The sequence below is a fragment of the Ochotona princeps genome, chromosome 2 (genome assembly GCF_030435755.1).
Source record: "Ochotona princeps isolate mOchPri1 chromosome 2, mOchPri1.hap1, whole genome shotgun sequence".
NCBI lineage: Eukaryota > Metazoa > Chordata > Mammalia > Lagomorpha > Ochotonidae > Ochotona > Ochotona princeps.
Window position 1 is genome coordinate 86,896,686 of NC_080833.1, and position 23,207 is coordinate 86,919,892.

The following is a 23,207-nucleotide window of genomic DNA, read 5'->3' on the forward strand; positions in this document are numbered from 1 at the left end:
GCTTTTTCATGTCTTTTTCTTCTGTCCTTTCCCAAGATTTCCCAGTGATACAAAGGCTTTTTGGTATTTCTCCAGTCGTTCCAAGCAATTACCCTCCAGCCCTTGGCTTTGTAGAAGTCTCACCACATGGATGTCTGCAGTCAAACACCGGGAGCCCCTCTCTTGCTGTGCCTGTTCCTTTCTGGGACTATGGCTGGGAAATGGCTACTAGTATGCCTGAAGTGCCACTTTACCATCTTCCACTTGGTGGATAGCTTCAGCTTCTGGTTCTCAATTCAGGGGTGGGGAATGTTTCTTTCTGCCAAAGGCCATTTAGATATTGATATCATTCATGTGACATACAAAAATATCAACTAAAAATTAGTTTTCTCCAGATTTATTGAATTTCACATACTGTCTGAGGTTGCCTAGGCAGAACAAGACCAAATGAGTTTATGGAAATTGCATGATCCCATAGTCCAGATATTTCCTAATCCTGCTGCTATAACCCAGCATGCTGAAATTTAATTAAAGCATTTTATTTTCTTTATACTCTTTGTGTTTTAGTACTGTAGTGCAGGTACTAGTCCGACACTGTTTTCTTGAACATAGAAGATGGGCAAATCTGGTAATTTTCCAATCATCTTTAAATAAAACTAATCACTCTAAGCAACACACCTTTAATCACCATGATTTTTTTAAGCAACACACCTTTAATCACCATGATTTTAATTTTTTTGTGTGTTTTATGGGATAGAGATTATATACTATGTATCCTGCAAAGTACCCAACACTATCTTGTGTTACATATTTTCAATAAACAGTAGCTCAAATTTACATTTTCCCTCCATCTATCCTTTTAACATTCCTCTGCACTTTGTCTATTAATCCAGCTTATTCATCCTCTTTCTACAATAATTCTTATTGTAAGGTATGTTGTAATCATTTTTCTCATTTGCCTTCACTTTGTACAATTCCAACGTTACTTATTGCTCTCTGAAATCTAATCCTCATAATTCTTCACTTTTGCCAGTTTTGTCCATGCTTCAAATCACTGAGCTCCTTCCCTTTTTAGTAGTCTTTTGGAGAAGCTCTACAAACTGTGCAGTGCAAGATGGGTTTATATACTCAGGGTGTCTACTGCCAAAGAAATTTCAAAGCCATGAAGATTTTTGTCACATTAAAATGTGCCATTCATGGGCCTGGCATGGTGGCCTGGTGGCTGGGTCCTCGCCTTGCAAGTGTTGGGATCCCATATGGGCACCAGTTCTAATCCCAGTAGCCCCGATTCCCATCCAGCTCCCTGCTTGTGGCCTGAGAGGGCAATGGAGAACAAACCAGGGCCTTGGGGCACCCTGCGCCTGTGTGGGAGGTTTTGGAAGAGGCTCCTGTCTCCTGCCTTCAGATCGGCTCAGCTCTGGCCGTTGAGACCACTTGGGGAGTGAATCATCAGATGGAAGATCTTCCTCCCTCTTTCTCCTCCTCTCTGTGTATCTCCCTTTCCGATAAATAAATAAATAAAAATAAATAAATAAATCTTTAAAACAAGAAATAAAAAAGCTGGTATGTTGAGATTCTGTTATATATGGCCTGCCTACTTTTCCACCTGTCACTGGTTTGCACAAAAAGCACTTCTTTCCTTGGCCAGCTGCTGAGTTAAGTTCCACTCCTTCAGTATTGGTAGAGAAGCTGACTTATCAACGAATAAGGAAAGTCTAATAAGTGAGTGACCACCGTATTTTATAAACTATGTGCTAGTTTTATAGGAAACATCATTTTTAAATATCTACTCAAGTGACATTATCAGACTCAGATTTTTTAAAGCCATAATTGTCATACAGTTAAGAAAACTTCTAAATGCTTAAATCCACTATCTTCAGTGTTCCTACATATTTTTAACTAAATCACAAAAGTGAAAATAAGTATATCTATATAAACTTATGGATGACTGTCCTTTCCTGCATTTGTCAATATTATTATACTTAATAATTTGTATCCTCTAGATTTCTTCTATTTGTAGGGAATAAAATAATAAGAAAAGCTGTGATGATTGATTTTCCCCTTTCCCGATATAATGAAGAATCTATTGAGAAGTTCAACCTAATGCTAGAAGGATGTTGTTTAAGAAAAATTTTTTCATGTATTCCTACCAGCTATTGCTCAGTTTCAGAAAAGAATAATTGATGTCCCCAGCGAGTCTTTAAACTTACAGACATGGGTCAAACACAGTTACTTCCAGCTGAATGCCACGCTGGCAATCCCTCTCATTCAGCATCTTGTTTGGATTGACAGAGTTCAGAAGTCAAACCTACTTGAAAATGCTTGGTCATTAGTGTCTTCCGGTCATCTTCAATCTGTCGAAATTTGGCCTTCAGTCCTTTCATTTGGGTTTCCATTTTTAGAACATATTGAAAATCTCTCTGAGTTCTCAAGTTTAAAACTTCGATAGATTGAGACATGTTCTGAACCTGTTAAACAAATATATTAGTTGTACATTATGGTCTGCTTATCAATATCTGAAATTATGAGTGAAGTTGCCAAAAAATGGCATTAACACAAGAACTGACAGTGACAAATCCTTAAATGGCTTCCCATGTGTGACATTTTTAGAAGAAAACATTTTCATGATGAACACATAAGAACTCAGCAAGAGAAACTTATTCTTTTGATGGAAAAATAAGAAAAATAGGCATTCTACCTATAATATAAATATGCATTTTTATAGTAGAAAAATAATGCAATAATAGAACTTTCATTATAAGGCTGTGTAGCCTTGTAATACCCAAACATGCTGAAATAATTTGTTTCTGTGATCATTAATTTAGACTTCATAAGGATTAGGAATGCTTAGCAGTTTTAAATTATAGTGAAGTGTGAAATAGAATTCTTCTACTTCAGTGTTGTTATTTTTCCTTTAGGTCCTAATTAATCCCAAATGGGAGACAGAGTTGATCAATATACTGGCTGGACAGCTCGTCAATTGGATTATACTTCTGTTTATGAGACCTACAAAATGGCAACTATTAAGTACTTGGTAGATGAGCAGTAAAAACTTATTATGCTGATGGAACAATTCCAGGTTCAATGAGCTTTGGGCTATTTAGAAATAGGAAATATGGCCTAGAAAGTGTAAAATTGAGAGGGAAAAAGTGCTGTTTTAATGGTTAAGATATCCATGACTCACACTGGAGTGTCTGGAATTGATGGCTGCTTCTCATTCTTGACTCCAGTTGTGACAATAACAATAACTCAAGGTTTTTGGCTCCTTTCATTCATGTGAGAAATGGGTTGAACTGCCTGCTCCTGGTTCTGGTCTGGCCTGTTGTAAGCCACTGCCAGCTTTAGGAGAGAAAGTCAGCAAATTGAAGCTTTCTATTTGTCTCTCCCTCTGCCTCCTAAGTAGATAATTTAAAAATAATAATAATGCTATAGTATCTGTAGTAGTTTAACACCAAAAACTAAGGGAAAGTCTCTAACAGTGGGGAGTTGTTAACTGAGTTGAGAGATGTAATGTGAACAAACCATATAATAAATTAGCTAGAGCTTCACACTTGGCGTTGCTCAAAGCATTGTCTTCTGAGTACCAGCTTTGGCTTTACTTAGAGTCTGTCAGGAATGATCAGTTTCAGGATCCAACCTTGAGTAGTGAATTAGAATTTGTCTTTTCTCAATATTCCCAAATGATTCTAATGTGCATCGATGTTTAAGGATCATTGGATTACCATGAAAAGTTAACCTGAAGATTGTTAAGGAAAATAAGATTCTTGTATTTTTTAAAGATTTATTTATTTGTTCTTTGTTGGAAAGGCAGATATATAGAGAGGAGGAGAGCCAGAGAGGAAGATCTTCCTTCTGATGATGCACTCCCCAAGTGACCTCAGCGGCCAGTGTTGCACCAATGTAAAACCGAGAGCCTGGAGCTCTTCCTGGTCTCCCATGCTGGTGCAGGGTCCCAAGGCTTTGGGCCGTCTTTGACTACTTTTGCAGGCCACAAGGAAGGAGCTGGATGGGAACTCAGCCGCCGGGATTAGAACTGGTGCCCATACCATATAAAAGTAAGCAGAGCAAATAAACAAGAACACAGAAAAGATATGAAACTATTAGAAGGCCATGTGTTAAATTATGGTATTGTTTTGAGGTAAGAGAGCAAATGTAAGGTTTCTTAGGGTTATGCTGTGACCCAATATATTATAGCACAGTTTGCAATGGTGGCAGTTCACACAGGTGCCAGTTTCAATCCACTTTCAAACCAGCTTCTGGTTGATATGACTGGGAGAGCAACTGAGTATGGCCCAAGTTTTTGGGCCCCGAACTCATGACAAAGATCCAAATGGAGTCCCTGATTCCTCCCTTCACTGAAGCACAGTTTGGCTTCTGCAACCATTTGGAAAGTGAATGAGAAGATGGAAGATATCTCTCTCTCTCTCTCACTCTCTGTCTCTCTCTCTCTCCCTAACTCTGAATTTCAAATAAGTAAAGAAAACTGAAAAGTGAAAATCCTGTTTAAATGAAAATGTACTCATATACATACAGAGCTATTTACATAGAATTAGATATTGTATTTGCATAAAGGAATGTATGGAGGTATTAGTGAACAAAATAGCAGTGGGATCCCAGGTGAACTTGGCCTTGTTCTGCACATTTTATATGGTATGCCAATTATGTTTAGTTAGCACATATGTATATGTGATAGTACAAAGTAGTTTTCATTGCAAAATATATCAATCAAGAGGGATGAGTTCTGCCGTGAAGTGAAGTCACAAAGGTTACCAGTCAGCCATCTGCAGAGTGCTCCCGGTTGATATACTCCTTAGGACTAGCATATTCAGAAAAGGCAGTGTACTATGCCAACTCTGTCTCATTTTCCACTTTTCTTATCAGGTAGAGAAAATTTTTTTTGTTTTCCTGACATTCCTGATCCATAGACTTCCCCTTTGTAGACCTTGTGTTTGGTTGATGTAGCACAGGTTAGCCTACATTCAAACTGTGTAGCGTGTGCTTGGAGTGAGGACAAGAAGTAGCTCTCCCTGTGTGAGATCACAGATCTAAAATCTGCATGCTCTTTATTTTTCTTTTATTTCTTAGGCCTTCTACAGAATTAGTGGCAGGCTAGGCACTTAAGAAATATTTATTGAGTAAAATTACCTTGGGTTTGTAATAGAAATGAATGATAGCTCAAGTTTGCAAATCTTGAAGGACTCCCTGCCTCTTTCACTGATTAGAATATAGCATCAAAGGGCTATCAAATATTTTATTTTTCAAGTTACTGTCATTCATACATTTAGAAATCTCCATTTAAAATTCTTTAATGATGCACAGAATTACTGTGCCAACATTGAATGCATGGTAATCCAATCAGAAATAAATCCAAAGCTTTCAGAACGAATTTCTAACTTTGTTTATGGTGAAACATGAATGAAGAAAGCCATTACTGTTAAAGAAACTGCTTATCTGTTTGACTAAGGCATTTTTTCTGTGAAGTCAGGCATCACCAGCTTCAAAGAATTTTGTGTGCCAAGACAGAGTCCATATAGTTAGAAAAAGATGATCAAGGGAAGATATTTGAAACAAAGATAAAATAGTCATTTTTACATGCGCCTCATCCTATTCATTTAATTTTCAATTTAACTTTGCTTTGTTTTAGGAAAATGAACTTTAATAAATTTTGCTAAGACTTGATCATGATCTTCCATAATGTAGATCCTCATGTAAGAGTAACATTTAAGGAGTGATCACTACAAACACAGCTTTTTCATTTGAAACTCTGGGTTTCCTGTACCTTCTTCTTTTGGCTATCTTGAAAATGGTTTGCTTTCTTACTGGCTTTGGAAACCTGCTTAGCACAACTGTGTAGATGATGCAGGCGATTTCATATCCACAGTTACTCTTATAAGAAGGAGACCTCATGTTTAACGTGCTGTGCTGCCCCTAACGTTCTGCAGTTCACCTTCCAGGGAGTTCTTGTGCTTTGAGCTCTCTATGTAGTTTGGCAAGTTCATTGTCCCCTTTTAGTGATGATTCTTTTCAACTTTATTTATCCTGGTTCTTTGTAGAATTAAAATGTCTAAGGACTTTCTGAACATAAAATTAAATTTTCACTCTCACTGGTAATTAGTATAGAGGTTACATGAGAAAATAGAATTTCCATGGTTCCATGGCTGTATGTTTTTACAGCCTTGCGTTTAACAAAATTAAATGGATATTTTTTTTTACCATGAGGCTTCAGAGAGCTAGTAACAATAAATTGTGTTCTGGAAATCCAAATGGTGAAGCTTCATATGTGGGTCTTTGTAACTTCTTTTTCTCTGTGAGGATGTTACCAATACACTATTCTATAAATCTCTCTTTGGAAAATATTGAATTTTGTACATCAGGATATCTTCATGTGTACAGAGAACAGATGTGGTTAGTAAATAATAGCTTAGACCAGCAACTTCAATTTTATCATTTTAGGACTAGAAATAATGTGAAACTAATTAGATAATTGTTTAATATTCAGTTACATAAATGTTTGGCAAAACTGTTTGAGATAGAATCGCTTAGATAAGTATGTGCTCCATCAGTGAAATTCTGAAAACACTTGCTTGATGCTGAGAAAATGAAACTCAGCTTACTCAGCTCACCAATTCTGATGGAGTGATATTGAAATGCTTTTTATCTCAGAAAACACTAGTTTTCATTTAGGTAAACTTCTAAGGAGAAATACCTCTTTTAGAATGTTTGAGTTGAGGAAAAATATAATAATAATTGAAAGTTAATATTTTTCTTAGTCAAATAAATGTTTTTCTTGACCAAATCAACCATTTGATGAATAGTAAAGGACCTGCTTGGAGAACATCATTGTTTGTCTCTCCATGCCATGAACATGGTATGAAGGCGAGCCTTGAGAAACTGTATTAATATTGAAACTGAATGCTTACTTTATATGTCTCTGGAATAGTGCAAAAAATTAGCCATGCCCACTTCCATCAAGCTGCTGGAAAATGAGGCACTTACTCTTTTCTGTTGGCATCAAACTGTTATAGAGGTAATTTGAGAAAGCAAACATTGATGACCTTAATTAACAAGTTTTGTCGTTTTTTGTTGTTGTTTAGGTTATAGCAAATTTTAAAAATATGATTTGTAAAGTTTCCTTTTAACACTAAAATTACATATCATATGGTCTGGCCACACATACCATCATGATCTCTTTTTATAAGTGTTCTGTTCGTAATTTCATGCATTGTTTATCAGTAATATCTAATTCTATTATATCTCTGGAATATACTTTACTTTGAACTTACAGAGTGAATTATCAACATCCTATCACTTAAATTTATTTGAATTAATGTCAAGTATTTGTGAAAAAATGTTTGCGTCTATATTATGATGGGTATATGCAGTACTCTACCAAAAAGTTGTAATATATATTATGTAAAAGGGTATTTCACCATACTAGATATAAAAGAAAGGTAATTGTGTATTGAGAGATTAATGTAAGGTGTTGTTAGTCTTAGGGCGAAAATCATTTAATAGAAGTGAAAAATTGATTTTAAAAATACAAAATGTTTTTACTAAAACATATTTTAATTCAACAAAGCATGACAAAGCTATATACTTGAAGTTTTACAAAAATAAAGGAAATTGTCTTAGTAACTCAAAATAATAATTCATGTTTCTGATTTGTAAGAGTTAACAGACATGATAATCAGAATAGTTGAAATGAAAAAGACGTATGCTATTTTGTTTTGTTAGATGATGTGGAAGTAGGAGTGATGGGATATTATATACAAGGAGGCAATCAGTGATGAAAGCTCAAAGAAGGGAAGGAAGAAAGTATGAGGAAATGTTTCCTTAAAACCTGCAGAGAAGAAACATTTTTATCATATAAGATTAGAAGAAAGTTGTGTCTTGACTTGAAATTGTGAAATTTTTAAGAATGTCTACAGTAACAAATGAAATGCATTCATTTCTCCTTCTAATTTTATGTTAAAAATTTCCTATTCACACCATAAATGTATGGATGATCACGAAAGTGAAATTGTACACAGTGAACTGGCAAGCACAGTGTTCTTTTTAATGCATGTTACCTAATTTATCTTATTATCCCTGATGATGCTTAGAATTCAAAACTTTTGTTGTCTGCATCATTCTGGCCACCCAGCTGTCCTGCTATATTCAGAGCCCAGTACAGTGAAATTCTGAATGGGCATAATTGAAAGAACCATTCATTGGCCACCTCTCTCCCCAACTAAACATAAATAACATTTTGTGAGCTAACTTTTGTCTGGAAAAGAGAATAAATCACAGATATTTTGCATTTGATTGTTATGAATTCAGTTTAAATAAATTATGGAGAGAATGATATTGAAGAAAATTGAATATCTTAATGTTCAAAAGAGCGACTTAGCAAATGATAAATAGTCAGAATTATACATTATCTGTCAAGCTCGCATGCATATTGCATGCCATTATTTTAACTTTCTTGCAAGGTTGTTAATGGGATCTGAAAGCATGAGCTCAAATAGCTTGGTTTGATCCTGATATCTGCGGCTGACTCTCTGGCATTGGCATAAAGCTGCATTTTGTTTCCTTAAAGACTGTTATTAAGACACTCATTTGTGGCAGAGTCAAGTCTTAAGAAACCAGCACTAGAAACAGAAGAAAATCAGAGAAACAGAACATATTGCAAGAAGCTCAAGCAGATGCTTTTGAAGAAAAAAGCATTAGAAAAATACTTGTTCGAGAAGAGGTACAAAAATCATGACTGTTCCAACCATTACTTGTACCACATTTTCTTTCCAAAACTTGATGCGTTTCAATAAAAATGCGCATCAGTTGTGCAGGACACCTACCTTTTCCAGTAGTTGGCGAAGTTGCCTGCTTTTGGCATCCCTGGAACACAGATTTTGTTCTGGAGCAACCACTGTACAAATGCATCGGCCATCAGGATCCTGCGCCGAGCTATACACTTGCCATCCTTCTTTGGGACTAACCTGTGTCTGAAAAACCAATAGCAAACAAGCAAAATACGGAAACACATTATAGAACAAAGCAGGTGTGGGCGTGTAGCATTTAAACAAAGCAATTTTTTTAAGAACTAAAATTTGTTTCCATTGTTTAAAATAAGGAAAATAGTGATTTTAAACAATGTAGGCAATAAAATTTTAGTTATACCTTATCCTTATCCAGAGGGAATTTCCGTATCTTTTTGAGTATCTGTATTATTAGATCTTTGTTCATCTCAAATCACTTCTGAATGCTGTCATATTTTGGTATTTTAATGTAATTTTAAGACATCTAGTAATCACTAAATAAATTTGACCAATTTTTTACATTACATTTGTTAGCTTTTCCTTCTTAATGGTGAATGACAATAACCAGCATTTTTAAATATTATTTATGTGTGATATTCTGAAGCAATGTACTCTCTCAAGGAACATGGAATGTAATGAAAACTCAGTTATTAATAATCCAAGAGATAAAGACTATGGTTGCGTAGGATATAAATACATAGGTCAATACTGTTTTTGCAAAATGTTCACTTGAAACTTCAGAGGAATTAAAGAGAATATTTTTAAGAGTCTGTTAAATTGCCATCATTCAAAATCTACAGTGCACAATCACCCTTCCACCCAGAAATCCCTGCTGAAAATAGTGGCAGTTCAGTCAGCCTCCTATTTATGCTCATAGCTTGTCTGCTGCATTGTCCAGAGGAGTCTCCAGTCCAGCTAAGTTGGTCTTTCCGCATTTTCAGCAAAACATATGTACATGGCCTCTCACCTGCTATTTATTCCCCCATATAAGGGGAGTCTTTATGTGTCTGGCTTGTTTCATTCAACACTATGTACTCTAATTTTAACAGTTTGTCTGCAAATAACAGAATTGCCTTTTTATAGCTGGATGATGTGTATATATATATATACACACACACGTTTTGTTTACCATTCATTGTATGATGAATATCTTAGCTGATTCAATATTTTGTCTATCATGAACTATGCAAGCATGGTATGCTAATTCATAAATGTTTTTATTATATATTTTACTTTTAAACTGTTAACACATTCGGGCTTTTATGAGTTCAGTGTGCTCTGAAGAAGTATTTCAACTATTCATTAGGGATGTAATATATATTATTTAGTATTGTTATTTCCCTTGCATGTCTGCTTTCAATGACTAACTGAAATATGAGAAATGTTGTAATTTTTTATTTGGGCCTTGAAGTAACACTTCTGAGGTACAAAGTTAAATATGCTTATTTTTTGCTTAATTTTCTGTAAGACTATCAGCATACCTCAGAGTAATGCATACAGAGCAAGTTCATTTTCACTGATGCATGTCAATGGAAGAAAATTGTCATAATTAGACTTTCAAAAAGCTAAAAATTAGAAATTTCCAAGTTAATTATTGCCATTATTTATAGTTGGCACAGTTTTATTTTTTAAGAAAAAAAAGAAAATTTCCTTCTACTATATAAACAGAAATCCCTATATCTAATATGTTCACTGCCCCGGTATCCATTTGCCTATTTATTTCAGATGCTGATTGCTTAGTTCTCAGCTGAGTCTTTGTGGATAGTCACGAATGCCAGCATGCTCAACGTCAGGCCCCCTTTCAGGAGAGAGTTTACATGTACTGACTTTATGAGAGCAAAACCACCTTAGGTAGTAGGAAATTTTGTCATTTTCATTTCACCAAAAGGGGAAATTTGTTAAGCTTCCTGAGACCAGATTGCTTGTATGTGGTGAACGAGAATTTGAAGTTAAATGGTATGTTCTAGAGTAGTATTTAAACCAAAAATGTAGTGACAGTCATACGTGTAACTTACAATTTTCTGGTAGCCAGATTTCTAAAAGGAGTTTAAAAAAAAAGCAAAATGAGTTTTAATGTTACATTTTAGTGAATTCGATTTATCTGGAATTATCTTTGCAACAATCAGTGTAACAGATTTTCATTAAAAATATAACACTCTGTTTACCTTTATGAGATTAGTTATATGGACATGTAAAAGCTTATCTAACAGATGTTACATAGACAAACCATTGCTTTGAGTCTGAATTTGTTTATCCTGTTGATATAACAGTGGCTCAGCTTCTGGTACACTCAGAGCTTAGTTTTCAGTCAGGATTTGAATTTATTCAGCCTGCCTGTGTCTTCTCTTCTGAAATTTCCAAAGGTTCAATAGATAGGGAGGTGTTTCATGTTTGATTGGCGCAAGAGGAAGGCAAAAGTAGATTCTTGAAAAGAAGGTATTTAATGAATCAGTCTGAGGGGGCGGAAAAAGGATTGACATGAATAGGACTGTTAGAGTCTGTGTTGAGGCTAGGTATATGGAGTAGATGGAGAGTGGTAGAAAACTAGTTTATTTCTTTTTTTTATATAATTTACGTTTTTATTAATTATTTTGCATTATGTGACTGTTTCATAGGCTCTGGGAATCCCCCCACCCCTCCCCACGCCCCTCCCCCCTGGTGGATTCCTCCACCTTGATGCAGTATTACAGTTCAAATTCAATCAAGATTCTTTCCTTGCAAATGTATACCAAGCATAGAGTCCAGCTACTTATTGTCCAGATGGGTTGAACAGTTTCTTGGGGAGACCATTTCTGGTTCGAAGTTAGAGCTGGTAGAATATCATCCCAGTCAATTAAGAGTCCCAATATAACATCAACAGCAATTTGCAACATTATGGAATTGACATGGTTTTGAGTAACCAGTATGTTATAAAAAAAAAAAAAGCAAGTTCTTAACCACAACCTATGATTAGCTCATTGACATTTCAATTTTAGTTTATATACAGGACCGGCTGCTATATACCTTAAAATGGCTATAAGGTACCATTCAGCTGTCTCGTGTCTATTTCATTTTAACTACTTTATTTCTTAAAATTAACTTTTAAATTTTTATTTATTTGAAATTCAGTGTAACAGTGAGACAGAGGGTCACACAGAAGGTCTTCCATCAATTGGTTCCCTCCTGAAATGGTAGGACAGGGCAAAATCAAAGCCAGGAAATTTATGCTAGTCTCCCACGTGGATGCAGAAGCCCAAGGACTTGGACCATTTTCCACTGTTTCCCAAGCACATTGGAGGGGAACTGAATCAGAAATAGAGTCCCAGGTTCCAAACCAATGCCCATACGGTATGTTGCTATTGCAGGTGGCATCTCTATCTGGTAAGAACTGCTTTGCACAGCATTACTGAGCAGTTCCATTTCCCTGCAAACAATATCTTCTGTCGAGTGTCATAAGTATAGTCTTAAAAATTGAACAAAGCTTCTCTCTCTCTCTTTGGATATGCCACAATCTGCAGGCTTTTAGATCAGTAGTATTCACAGAAAAATCAACATAATCTCTTGATTATTATGTCATAGGCTCTAGGTCATCAGACAACATAAACCAGCACAAAGTGCTCTTCTTTTCGAGGATCTCAAACTAATCTGATTAGTAATTCCAATAATAATTATGAACAAATATTGTGGAAATTGTAACTATAAATTCAAGCAATTTACAAAGATTTTATAGTCCTTATACTTAATGTATTATTAATAGCAAATGTTATAGAGCTTTCTTTCTTTTCAGTTTCTTCTAAAGAAGGTTCATTAACATTTTTTATACTGCCTTTTATTTCTGGGAAGTCAGATTTCTTGATTTTTTGTTTGTTTTTCACCATTGTCATTTCACTTTTTTTTTACATTTATATCTGGATATACAGTTAAGATAGGACATCACCTTAGGGTTATATATTATTAGTAATACTTAAGATCTTGAATATTTTTGAGTTATTCTTTCTGATAGAAGAAACATTCAGCTATCAATTACAGAATTGAGCTGGAAATAGTCTAACAGAATAGTTTCAATTACATAATTACAAGCTAGTTGAATAACTAAATAGGATTATTACATCTGTACATAGACCCTATACTTTTCTTTTTTTTTTAATTGTTTATTATTTAACTTCAGTAATTACATTGTATTATGTGACACAATTACATAGATACTTGGGTTCTCCCCACCCCTCCCCAAACCCTCCCACCATGGTGGATTCCTCCACCTTGTTGCATAACCACAGCTCAAGTTCAGTTGAGATTCCCCCATTACAAGCGTATACCAAACATAGAGTCCAGCATCTTATTGTCCAGTCAAGTTCAACGGCTTCTTAGGTATACCCTCTCTGGTCTGAAGACAGAGCCAGCAGAGTATCATCCCAGTCAATTGAAAGCTCCAACATACCATCAGCAAAAATTTACATCATTATGGAATTAATTGACATAGTAATGAGTAACCAATATGTTAAAAGTAAATGCGAGTTCCCAGTCACCTTCTGTGACCACCTCACCTATACTTCAATTTTAGTTTATACACAACATATAACATTCAAAACATAACATGTTATACGTAGCATCATATCATCTTAAATTAAGGCAAACATGTGGTATTTAACCTTTTGGGATTGGCTCATTTCCCTAGGCCCTATACTTTTCTTAGCTAGGCTTCTGCTAACACTGAACACAAATCTCAAATATATCATAAAGTGAAGTTTTGTCAATAAAATAAATTTAGTTTTTAGATAAAAGAGCAGGGGCAAGCAATTGTAATACTAAAATATTTAGCAGCAGTTCAAATACTGATTGCTAAACTTGGAAACATTAATATTGATGTGCACTTGGCAGGTGTTTGCTTAACTAACATGGAGCTTATCATGACAGGGCTGAGTGTCAGTTTTTCTCTGGAATGAGGGAAATGGGAAAGATGAATAAGCTTTGAGGTTAATTTAGCATTCTTCCTGAAGTGTCAACTTAATAAGGGTAGACTAGTCCTGTTTGTACTTTCAGTTGTCTTCTTGTAAGAATCATTGAAAAGAATCATGACCTTCTCTGATACACTTAGTTTGAATGGTCTAAGCTATATAAAGTCAGGAAAAGGCTCCTTGGAAAAGGGGAAACCAGATACCTGATAGAGAAAAAGAAATGAGTGTCAGATTGTGGGTTTTGATAGGGACATCTATGTTGGAATGAATGAGGGAGGATATTGAGTGGGGAATGTGGATAGAAAGTATTGCTCTGACTGTAAATGTGTGTCGTAAAATACGTGAAACTTGTTCATGTTATAAAAATTTCTAAGAATTAAAAAGAGAATCTCATAACACTTTCTAGTGCTTTTAGGGCTCCCAGGATGGCGTTAAAAAGAGGATAAAAATAAACGCAAATGAAAAAGGTGGAAGGACATAATTAGCTAATGTTTGGGAACCTGTGAGAAAAGATTTGCTCTAATTTTGATATATAAGAGTGATTATTCAGATTTCAATAAGAGTCATATAATAGTTATTAATAATGCAGTATTCATTTCTTGGTAATTGATACATGTTGCCTTTGAATATTATAATAACTCTGTGCGCTCCATGATGTTATTCTGCCCATTTCATTGATGGGGAAACAGAGACCAAACACTGAAAGGTACTTGCTCAGGGTCAGGTATAAAATTGTCAGTGGAGCCGATATTGCTGCTTGGATAGTCTCATTAGAGTCCAAAGTTTAACTACAATAAAAAATATTTGGATTTCCCTTCATATATGATGATGTTAACCTAAACAATATTTTATGAGCTGAAGTGTTCCTGAGTTGAAGAATTTTCTGAGTGAAGTCCAGCACTTGAAACTGGAGGGTACACATAGTTAATTATTATCCAAATATTACTAATCACAGTGACTACTAATGCAGATATTCGACCCTCTTGTGTTAATTGGAAAAATTAAATAAACTATTTAGCAATTGTTAATGTTGTAAAACTCATGAAATATTTAAGACTGCTCTGAGAATTGAAATAATTTTTTAAAAATTGCTTTATTTTGACAATTTTTACATAATTGATTAGGGCACAAATGGTCAAGGGCAATAGCAAAGTGGGTAAGAGTATTGTTTCAACATTATTGCTTTTTTTTTCTGTATCTTGGGTAAATAGGGAGATAAAGGGAGAAGTCCCCCCCCCCTCAGCCTCCCACCCATCCCTGGTTCCAGATGTGGGATATGCTCCGAGGGTCTTGCTTGAATGGTTTTTATAATTCAGCAGTTCTGAATTGCTGCCAGTTTCGCTATTCCAAGCACGATGAAATAGCTGCAGAATCCACTGGTTGACATAGTCCACTTTAGAGTCTCCGTTTGTTCAGATTTTCACTACATACACATGGCTGGGGTTTTTGATTGATTTGTTCTGTCCTCCATCCTCTGTTGTGATTCCAGGTGTTCTCTGCAGGTTCCGATGAACTGTCAAATCCTCCATGTGCACCTAGGTATGCTGTCCACTGCATCATCTGATCTGCTGAGGAGGCTCAGCTTTGGCATTTGCAATCCATGGTCAGACCATGAAACCTAAACTTTTCTTCATGGTTGGAATTCTGATTCTGGCAGTTTGATTGGGAAGATCCCCAAAGAAAGTTTTTCTGAGGCCATCCCAGACCTGATTCTCGTGTGTGCTTGCCAGTACAAGGTGCAGCACAGTCTGTCGCCCCCATCAAGCTTTGCACATGATGGTCTTGCAATTGCTGGGTCAGTTCTGTTTCCAACCCTGTCTTCGACGTGGATTGAACTAATGGATGTTGCAGTCAAGCCTGATTCTGCCCAGCACACACTTCGCCCTCACACAAACCAGTGGGAGCTGCAACCTAGATGGAGCAACCTACAATAACACCCACCAGGCCCGCCCCCTGCCCTGGTTCCCATGCTTACCCGTTTGTGCAGCAGACTGGTCTAGTCTGTCCCACATCCCATTCAGCTCTAATATATGTCAGTGGGCATTGAGTGGGCATTGAAGCCTAGTTCAACCCAACCAGGCCCACTATCCAGCCCACGCCCATGCTGGTGGGTGCCATTCTATCCAGCCAGGTCTGCCCCAGTCCCAGTTTTTATTGTCTCCAGTGGAAGTGATAACCCAAGAGGGAGGTGCCCACTATTTCCCTCCTGGGCCCACTCCCAGATCGTGCACTTCCCCAGTGGTTCTGTAGTTTAACTTGACAGAATTAGCCCCCAGTGCCAGTGTCTACCAGCTGATGCTGCAGCAACGTCCAACCAACCCTCAACCATTATGATTTATGCTTGCACAAAAAGGGACAGTCAACTGAGCCTGACTCTTCCCTGATCTGGCTCACATGAGGTCCACAGGTGTTGTAGCCCTGCCCAGTCTGATGTGCCCCCATCCCAACTCATGCTCTCCAGCGGAAGTGGTTTTCTAGCAGGGGATCCTCCACATTTCCCCTACCAGCTTTACCTCCACCCTCCCTGGTTCTCATGTGTGCTGGTTGCGTGCTGCGGCCCAGTGTGGCATGGCCCCCCTCACCTTCGCATTTGCGAGTGGGTGCTGTAGCCTCCCCCGGCCTGGCCCACCCCCAATTCCAGTTGACCCTGGTGACGATTACAGTCTAGCCTTGTTCAGCAGGCACCCAACCCCAGCCATAATGTGTACTGGTATATGTGGCAACCGAACCTGGCCCGACCCATACTGTTCTGGTATTCAGATTCACCAGTGGGTGATGTGAACTGGTTCAGCCTGGATTGCCCCCGACCTGTGCCAAATGTATGCCGGTAGGTACCTTTCCCTGGCCTGGTCTGGGCTGCTCCCTATTGTGGTTCTTCCATTCACCTGCAGGGACTGTGTCTTATGAGAGGAGGTGCTCAGGCTCCTCCATCAGAACCTCTCCCAATGCCAGATCTCACGCATACTGGTGGGTCCATGAGCCAGCCCTACTTAGTCCACCTCCTGTCCTAGCAGGAACAGTGGCCTTTCCTGACTGGTCTTCAGCCCATTCTGGTTCTTACTGGTGGATGTTTCCGCTCAGCCAAGGCTCGTCATACCCACATATGGCTCACACATGGTTCAGTAGGTGCAGAGACCTAGCCTAGTCCGTCCTACATCTACCCTGGTCCTCCAGTGCCCCAGATGGTGCTGGAGTCTAGCCAAGTTTGGTGCGTCCAGTACCAGTCCACACTTATGCCAAGGGAGACTGTAGCCATATCCATACCAGATTTCAGCCCCAACTCCAGCCCCCACACTCACCAGTGGGAAACCCAACCCAGCTAGGGTGTCCTCTTAGCTCCCCAGCCTGTTCTTAGTCATAGATTGTGCGCATGCCAGTGGTTGCTCTGACCCATCTTGGCATAGCCCATTACCTGATTTGGCCTTTGCCTTAGATGCTGTGGCCTAGCATCCCTTGCTCATGCAGACCAGTAGGTGTAAGAGCTTAGCTCGGCATGACCTGTGCTCAATCCTGATTTCTATTCTTGCTTGTGAGCTTAGGTTTGTTTGGTCCTGTCCAGTCCGCCCCCTTCCGTAACCAAAGCACACATTAGTCAGCCTTTGTAGCTACTTTGCCCAGTTTGTTCAATCCCCAGGCCTGGACCATGTGATCACTAGTGGGCATTTTAACTCACTAGGGGAGTTTCCGAAGTTCCCCCACTTGACCCACTCCCAGACCCAGAACTCATACATGCCAGTGGGTGTTAGGCCAGTGTCCGGCATAGTCTGCCCTTCCATTTTGGCTTGTATGAGCTGGTGAACATTGCAGCCCACACCCCCAAACACCCTATTTTAGAATGCACATTCAAGTGCTGCTGCCTTGACTTTCCTACACTGTTATCAGTTCCTTTACCCGTGAGTAATGACAGGTCCCATGGTCACACCTAGCTCATCCCATCACTACCCCAACTCTTGAGCTAACCAGTGGGACTTGTATTTCCACAGGGTTTGGTCCTCACATCTCCCACAGAATCTACCCCTAGAAATGGTTCTCTCGTGTGCTGGTTAGTGTCTTGGCCCTGCCTAATGTGACCTATTGGAATACCCTATTCCAACATTCTGTCAGGTACTAGGCTCTGGCCCTACTAGACAAGCCCCCAGCCTTAGCTATTGCATGGACTTGTGTGTCGTGGTCAGCATTGTTTCATGATAACAAGTTCTACACAGGACTCATATGTAGGCTGGTATATCAGTCTAACTCAAAAAGATCATCCTGTCTCCCTCCTCCAAACCACCAGTTCTCAGTACACTTGCTTACCTTCAAGGAAATGTTACTCTGTTGTTGGGAGTCTTTCAGGCTTGATTCACAACCCTTAAGCACAGGTTCGGCATGCACATACTTAGGCAGCAATTCCATACCCCCAAGACCCCAGAGCTCGCCTCAGGATAGTCAGCAGGCAAAGCCTAGCATCAAATGGATCAATGGCCACCCGGGCCCAGCTCACTGCGTTTTTGCAATGGCTGGAAACAAGGCCCCAAGCACGGAGTCCGATCTGGCCCAGAAACTCCCAGAAGCCAACAGGCTGCTGGAAGTTCTCATGTCCAGACCCCAAGATCACACACTCCTGGTCCCACCCACAGCACAATGTTGGCAAGGCATGGAGCCTGGGCCTGCCTGTTCACCAAAGTTCCGCTCTCAGTGTATTCCCCAGGAAGGGAAAAGCCACTAGAACCCAGGCATGCCCGGGCCCAGCTCACCGAGTGTTTGTGATGACTGCAGCCAGGGCCCAAAGCATGGAATCCGACCCAGTCCAGGACCTCCCAGCCCGAATTAATAATTTTAACAATTGCTTATCAGCTTTTGATTCTTAGCTTATAATTTAATTACAAAACAATGATTTATAAATATGAAGCTACTGTGTGAAAATTCTTCCACTCCAGGGGCTTCATCCCAGGAAAGAAAAATCCTGCGGTCTGAGAGATAAAATTAAAAGCAAATGAAGACACTTTGCATTTTATGAAGTTTTCTGGTTATGCCACTTTGCTCTGAAATTAATCTCACATGTTTTGAGCCAACTGCTTTTACCCTTAGAAATAGACAATAGGTCTGATACCATAGCTCAACTCTCCCCTTAAAAAGCGCTGGGATTGCATATGGGTGTGATTTGTGTCCTAGCTGCTTCAGTTCCCATCCAGCTCCCTGCTTGTGGTCTGGGAAGGCAGCAAATGATGATCCAAAGCCTTAGGACCTTGCACTCATGCTGGAAATCTGGAAGAAGCTCCCGACTCCTGGCTTCGGATTGGCTCGGCTCTGGCCACTGCAGCCATTTGGGGAGTGAAGCAGTGGATGGAAGACCTTTATCTCTGTCTCCCTTCTCTGTATATTTGCTTCCCAAGAAAAATAAATAAATCTTAAAAAAAAAAAGAAATGAACAATCTCATCATTAAGAAGAAATTGAAACTTGAAGAATTCAACTCAGTTTGTCCAAGTCACTCATTTAATAAATATTACTAGTGTACTAACATCTGCTTTTTTTGTCTATTTGTTTGTGTGTTTATGTATTTGAAAGTGTTATGGAGAGAGATAGCAAAGGAAAGGGAGAGAGTGATGTTTTCCTTCTGTTGGCCTTGGTAGATGTGAAGCCAGGAGCTGGAGTTTCATCTGGGCATCCACATGGCCCACTGTCTTCGCAGGTAGAGCCCTAACTGACAAAACAGCAACAATGGACCACTTCTTTTTTTTTTTTTTTAAAGATTTTATTATTATTGGAAAGCCGGATATACAGAGAGGAGGAGAGACAGAGAGGAAGATCTTCCATCCTATGTTTCACTCCCCAAGTGAGCCGCAACGGGCCGGTGCGTGCCGATCCGAAGCCAGAAACCTGGAACCTCCTCCGGGTCTCCCACGCGGGTGCAGGGTCCCATAGCTTTTGGGCCGTCCTCGACTGCTTTCCCAGGCCACAAGCAGGGAGCTGGATGGGAAGTGGAGCTGCCGGGATTAGAACCTGCGCCCATATGGGATCCCGGGGCTTTCAAGGCGAGGACTTTAGCCGCTAGGCCACACTGCTGGGCCCATTGGACCACTTCTGACCCAGCTCCATGCTAATTAGGCTGGGAGAGCAGCACATGTGACCCACGTGTCTGGGTGCCTGGACCCATGTGGGAGTCCTATATGAAGCTCCTGGCCCTCTGCCTGACCCATCCTTGGTTATTGCCAGCATTTGTGGGGTAAATAAGTCGATTGAAGATCTCCCTACTCTTTCTCTTTCAAATAAAATAAATAAAACAAATAAAATAATAAGTTAACAGTCTGGACTTCAGCTGGTGTCCAGATAGGATGCTGGCATTGTAGGTAAATGAGTAATCCATTGTGCCACAATGGTGGCCTTGCTTTCTCCAACTTTGTTCATCTAGGTAGAAAGCATTGTCTAAATAGCATGGAGCCAAGCTTCAGATAGTCCTATAGGGACAAGTGGGCATGCACACAAGAAAGAAAATGCTGACCTTTAGAATGCAGGAACAATTAGTTAACATAGCTGGAGTTCACATTTTGTGTTGAGTTTTGGGGGTATTTCTTAAAGGAAAATATGAAGATAAAAAGAAATATGAAATCTAGTTAGTGAAAATGATGAATAATTGGGGGAAATAAAGCAGAGCAAAATCTTTGTATTGAAGCCTATTTAAGTTACAGTGTGGCTACCTGAATGACACAAGCCTATTGCACATTCTCTGAGTACAGGTTTGATCCCAGGGAAAGAAAGGGGAAACAGCGTGCTAACCATTTCCATTGCAGAGAGACAACAGACGTGAGAACACGAGTTAGAGTGATGTTGACAGATCACACAGAATGAAGCTGTGTTCTGGAGGTGTTAATAAAGATGTCTCCAAATAGAGGTTTTCAGTCTGAGACTTTTAAGACTATTTTGCCTACATATTTTTAATCAGAGAAACTGGTGAGCTTTAAAGAAATAAAAGAACTAGCAACACGATAAAACACAAAAGACCAAAGACATTATCAACTTTCCATTGGTTAGTTCAGTTGATACCTCTTGGAAATGACTTTGGTCGAGAGTTGAGACCGTTAGAAGTCATGTTAGAAACAGTATTCCTACATTTCTGTTTGATCTCTGCCTGCCAAGGATTTTATTTCTTGCAGGCAGTCCTTATCTCTTTCCAGTCCTCGCACCTGCTTCTGTTGCAGGCACTTGAACTAAAATCAATCTACTTTCTCATCCTTTCAATGATTCTTCTGTCACAAGGCAAGTATTACACATGCTCTGTCTCTCTCAAGATATGCCACTCTTGTCCCTTACCCATCTCCACTCCATAAACACTGTCACAAAATGAGCACTGACTAATGAGTTGGAGGAGAGAAATATATTTCCATGAGGAACACTGAAGCAAAACATCTTCACCCAGGATTAGCTGAGGATAAGAAAAAGAGAATGATTGGTATCGTGGCACAGTGGGCTAAGTAAGCCACTGCCCGAGTTGTCACCAGCATCCACTGTTTCGAGTCCTGGCTGTTCCACTTCCAGTCCAGCTCTTCATTAATACTGCTAGGAAAGCAGCAGAAAATATCCCAAGTATTTGGACGGCTTCTAGTTTCAATCTGGCCCTGTCTTGGTCATTTGTCAAAGAAACCAGGGGAGTGGAAGTTGAAGAATAAAGACAATTTATTTCAAGCTAAGCTACTGATTAAAAAACTTCAAGATTGGCTAAGAAAAGTAGTTATTTATGAGAGGTTAGCTACATATTTGTCCCTTTGAAGCCTCTTCCTACCACAGCAGTAGGGCTGACTGAGAGCAGCTGGTGTCTGCTGAGGGACCTCTCCTTTTTTAATTGCTCTTTTCCAGGTTCTCCCTGGTGCGGAGGCCACAGTGTGGAGCATTCTTCTGAAGCTCAGCCTTCAGGGGAGGTCACTGTGCAGCAGACGCCAGTGCTCGAGGGGGTCCCATCCTTCTGAGTGCTGCAGCTTTCACCCTTGGACACTGATTCCTGAAAAAGCTGATAGGACAGGAGTAGAAGGAAAAATAGGAAAGAAAAGTGGTCCAAGGAAACAGAGGAATGTTTCAATGTTTTAAGAAAAGCAAGAGTATGATGACATACCTGTTTGGGGCTGTGTTCAAACTCTTTACTTGCACTTGCACATTCTTAGGTTTTCAGACAAGCATTACACACTACCTGTGTCGCTGTTCCTCCACCTCCACTTCATTGTTTGATTGTCATTTCATGGTTGAGTCTGATTTTTCTTGTTTTTACAGTTCAGATCATTTGAAACTTTCTCACTGGAGAAGAATTCTATTCATAATATGCATAGAGCTGTATTTTTTATCATCTGCATATTCCATAAACACTTAAAATGTCTTAAAACCTTGGTGTTTGTCTTTGTGTGGATGAATTATATACATACTCCCAGATTCATCCCATTCCTACTGTTTGAAGTGAAAACACAGAGTGAGAACATAAGGAAGAGCTGCCTTACTAGTTTTATTCCTGTACCTGACAGGCCAGGGAACCATAGCAATTCTACCTGCTCTCCATGCAGAAATGCTGAACAAAACTCTTAGCGAATCAGTTGTGAAGCAATGGGAGAAATCCCTGTGCAAGTCTTTGCTATAATACCTGATATGTCAGCAGAGAAAGTTTAATTTTTCTCACTAAGTGCAAATCCTCTGAAAATGGCTGTGACAAAGCTGAGCTTCTAACTTTTCTATGTGACATTGTTGAGATTGTAGCTTCATTCTAGTTTACTAAGTTGGAGAGCAGAAAGATGAAGAAAGATACTTGGAAAGAATGGGAGTATATGCATTCGGGGGGAATAAAAATAATCCAAGAACATGGGGAATAATCTGTTTAGGGCAGACAGATCCTAGTGGGTCCCGCAGGATCCCTTGCAGAATTGGGAAAGAGAAAGAATTAGTGGGCGACAAAATGTCCTTGGGCACCATTGCTGTCATTTGACGTGGTTTTGCTCTTGGCTTTACCATTAGCCTGCTGGGGAAAATTCAATTGCTTATACAGTTCACGTCCTTCACTTCACTTGAAGATTGAAGATGTTGGATTAGATCACTCATATTTCTAACTAAATTATGGAAGGTACTAAGATTACTATGTAGAAATTTTGACTAGCCTAAGGGAGTGATTAGGTGAGGATCAGAAGGTGGCAGAGGCCTGATACATGCTTCCCTCACCATTATTTAGATTTGGTATTGTATATTGGATTTCTGTTCCAGTTTAATTGAAAAATGCCCATTATACACTTATTGATTAACATTTAATCTAGGAAATACACATTTATTCATTCATCACCATAAGAATTCTGAGGTATCAAGTCATCTTGAAAAATGGTGGAAGTATCAAACATTGCTTTTCTAAAATGCACAACAAATATTTTTAAATAAATCAAAAAAGCATTTATAACCTCGTTGCTCACTCCACTGAATGCAATTTATTGACTTACTTTAATTAGCCATAATGAAAACTGTCTTGAATTTTTTTCTTTTTAAATTATTTAACTG

The 23,207-nt window shown here is 38.9% G+C and overlaps 1 protein-coding gene across 2 annotated transcripts in view; it reads right to left on the reverse strand.

Moving 5' to 3' along the window:
• OLFM3 (olfactomedin 3) overlaps nucleotides 1–23,207 on the reverse strand; it is a 184,980-nt gene that overhangs the window by 15,029 nt on the left and 146,744 nt on the right. For both annotated transcript variants that reach the window (XM_004582002.4, XM_004582001.3), the window contains exons 2-3: nucleotides 8,814–8,960; nucleotides 2,292–2,447 (exon numbers count right to left, since the gene is read on the reverse strand). In XM_004582002.4, coding sequence (XP_004582059.1) covers nucleotides 2,292–2,447; nucleotides 8,814–8,960 — 303 coding nt within the window. The remainder of the gene's footprint in view (nucleotides 1–2,291; nucleotides 2,448–8,813; nucleotides 8,961–23,207) is intronic.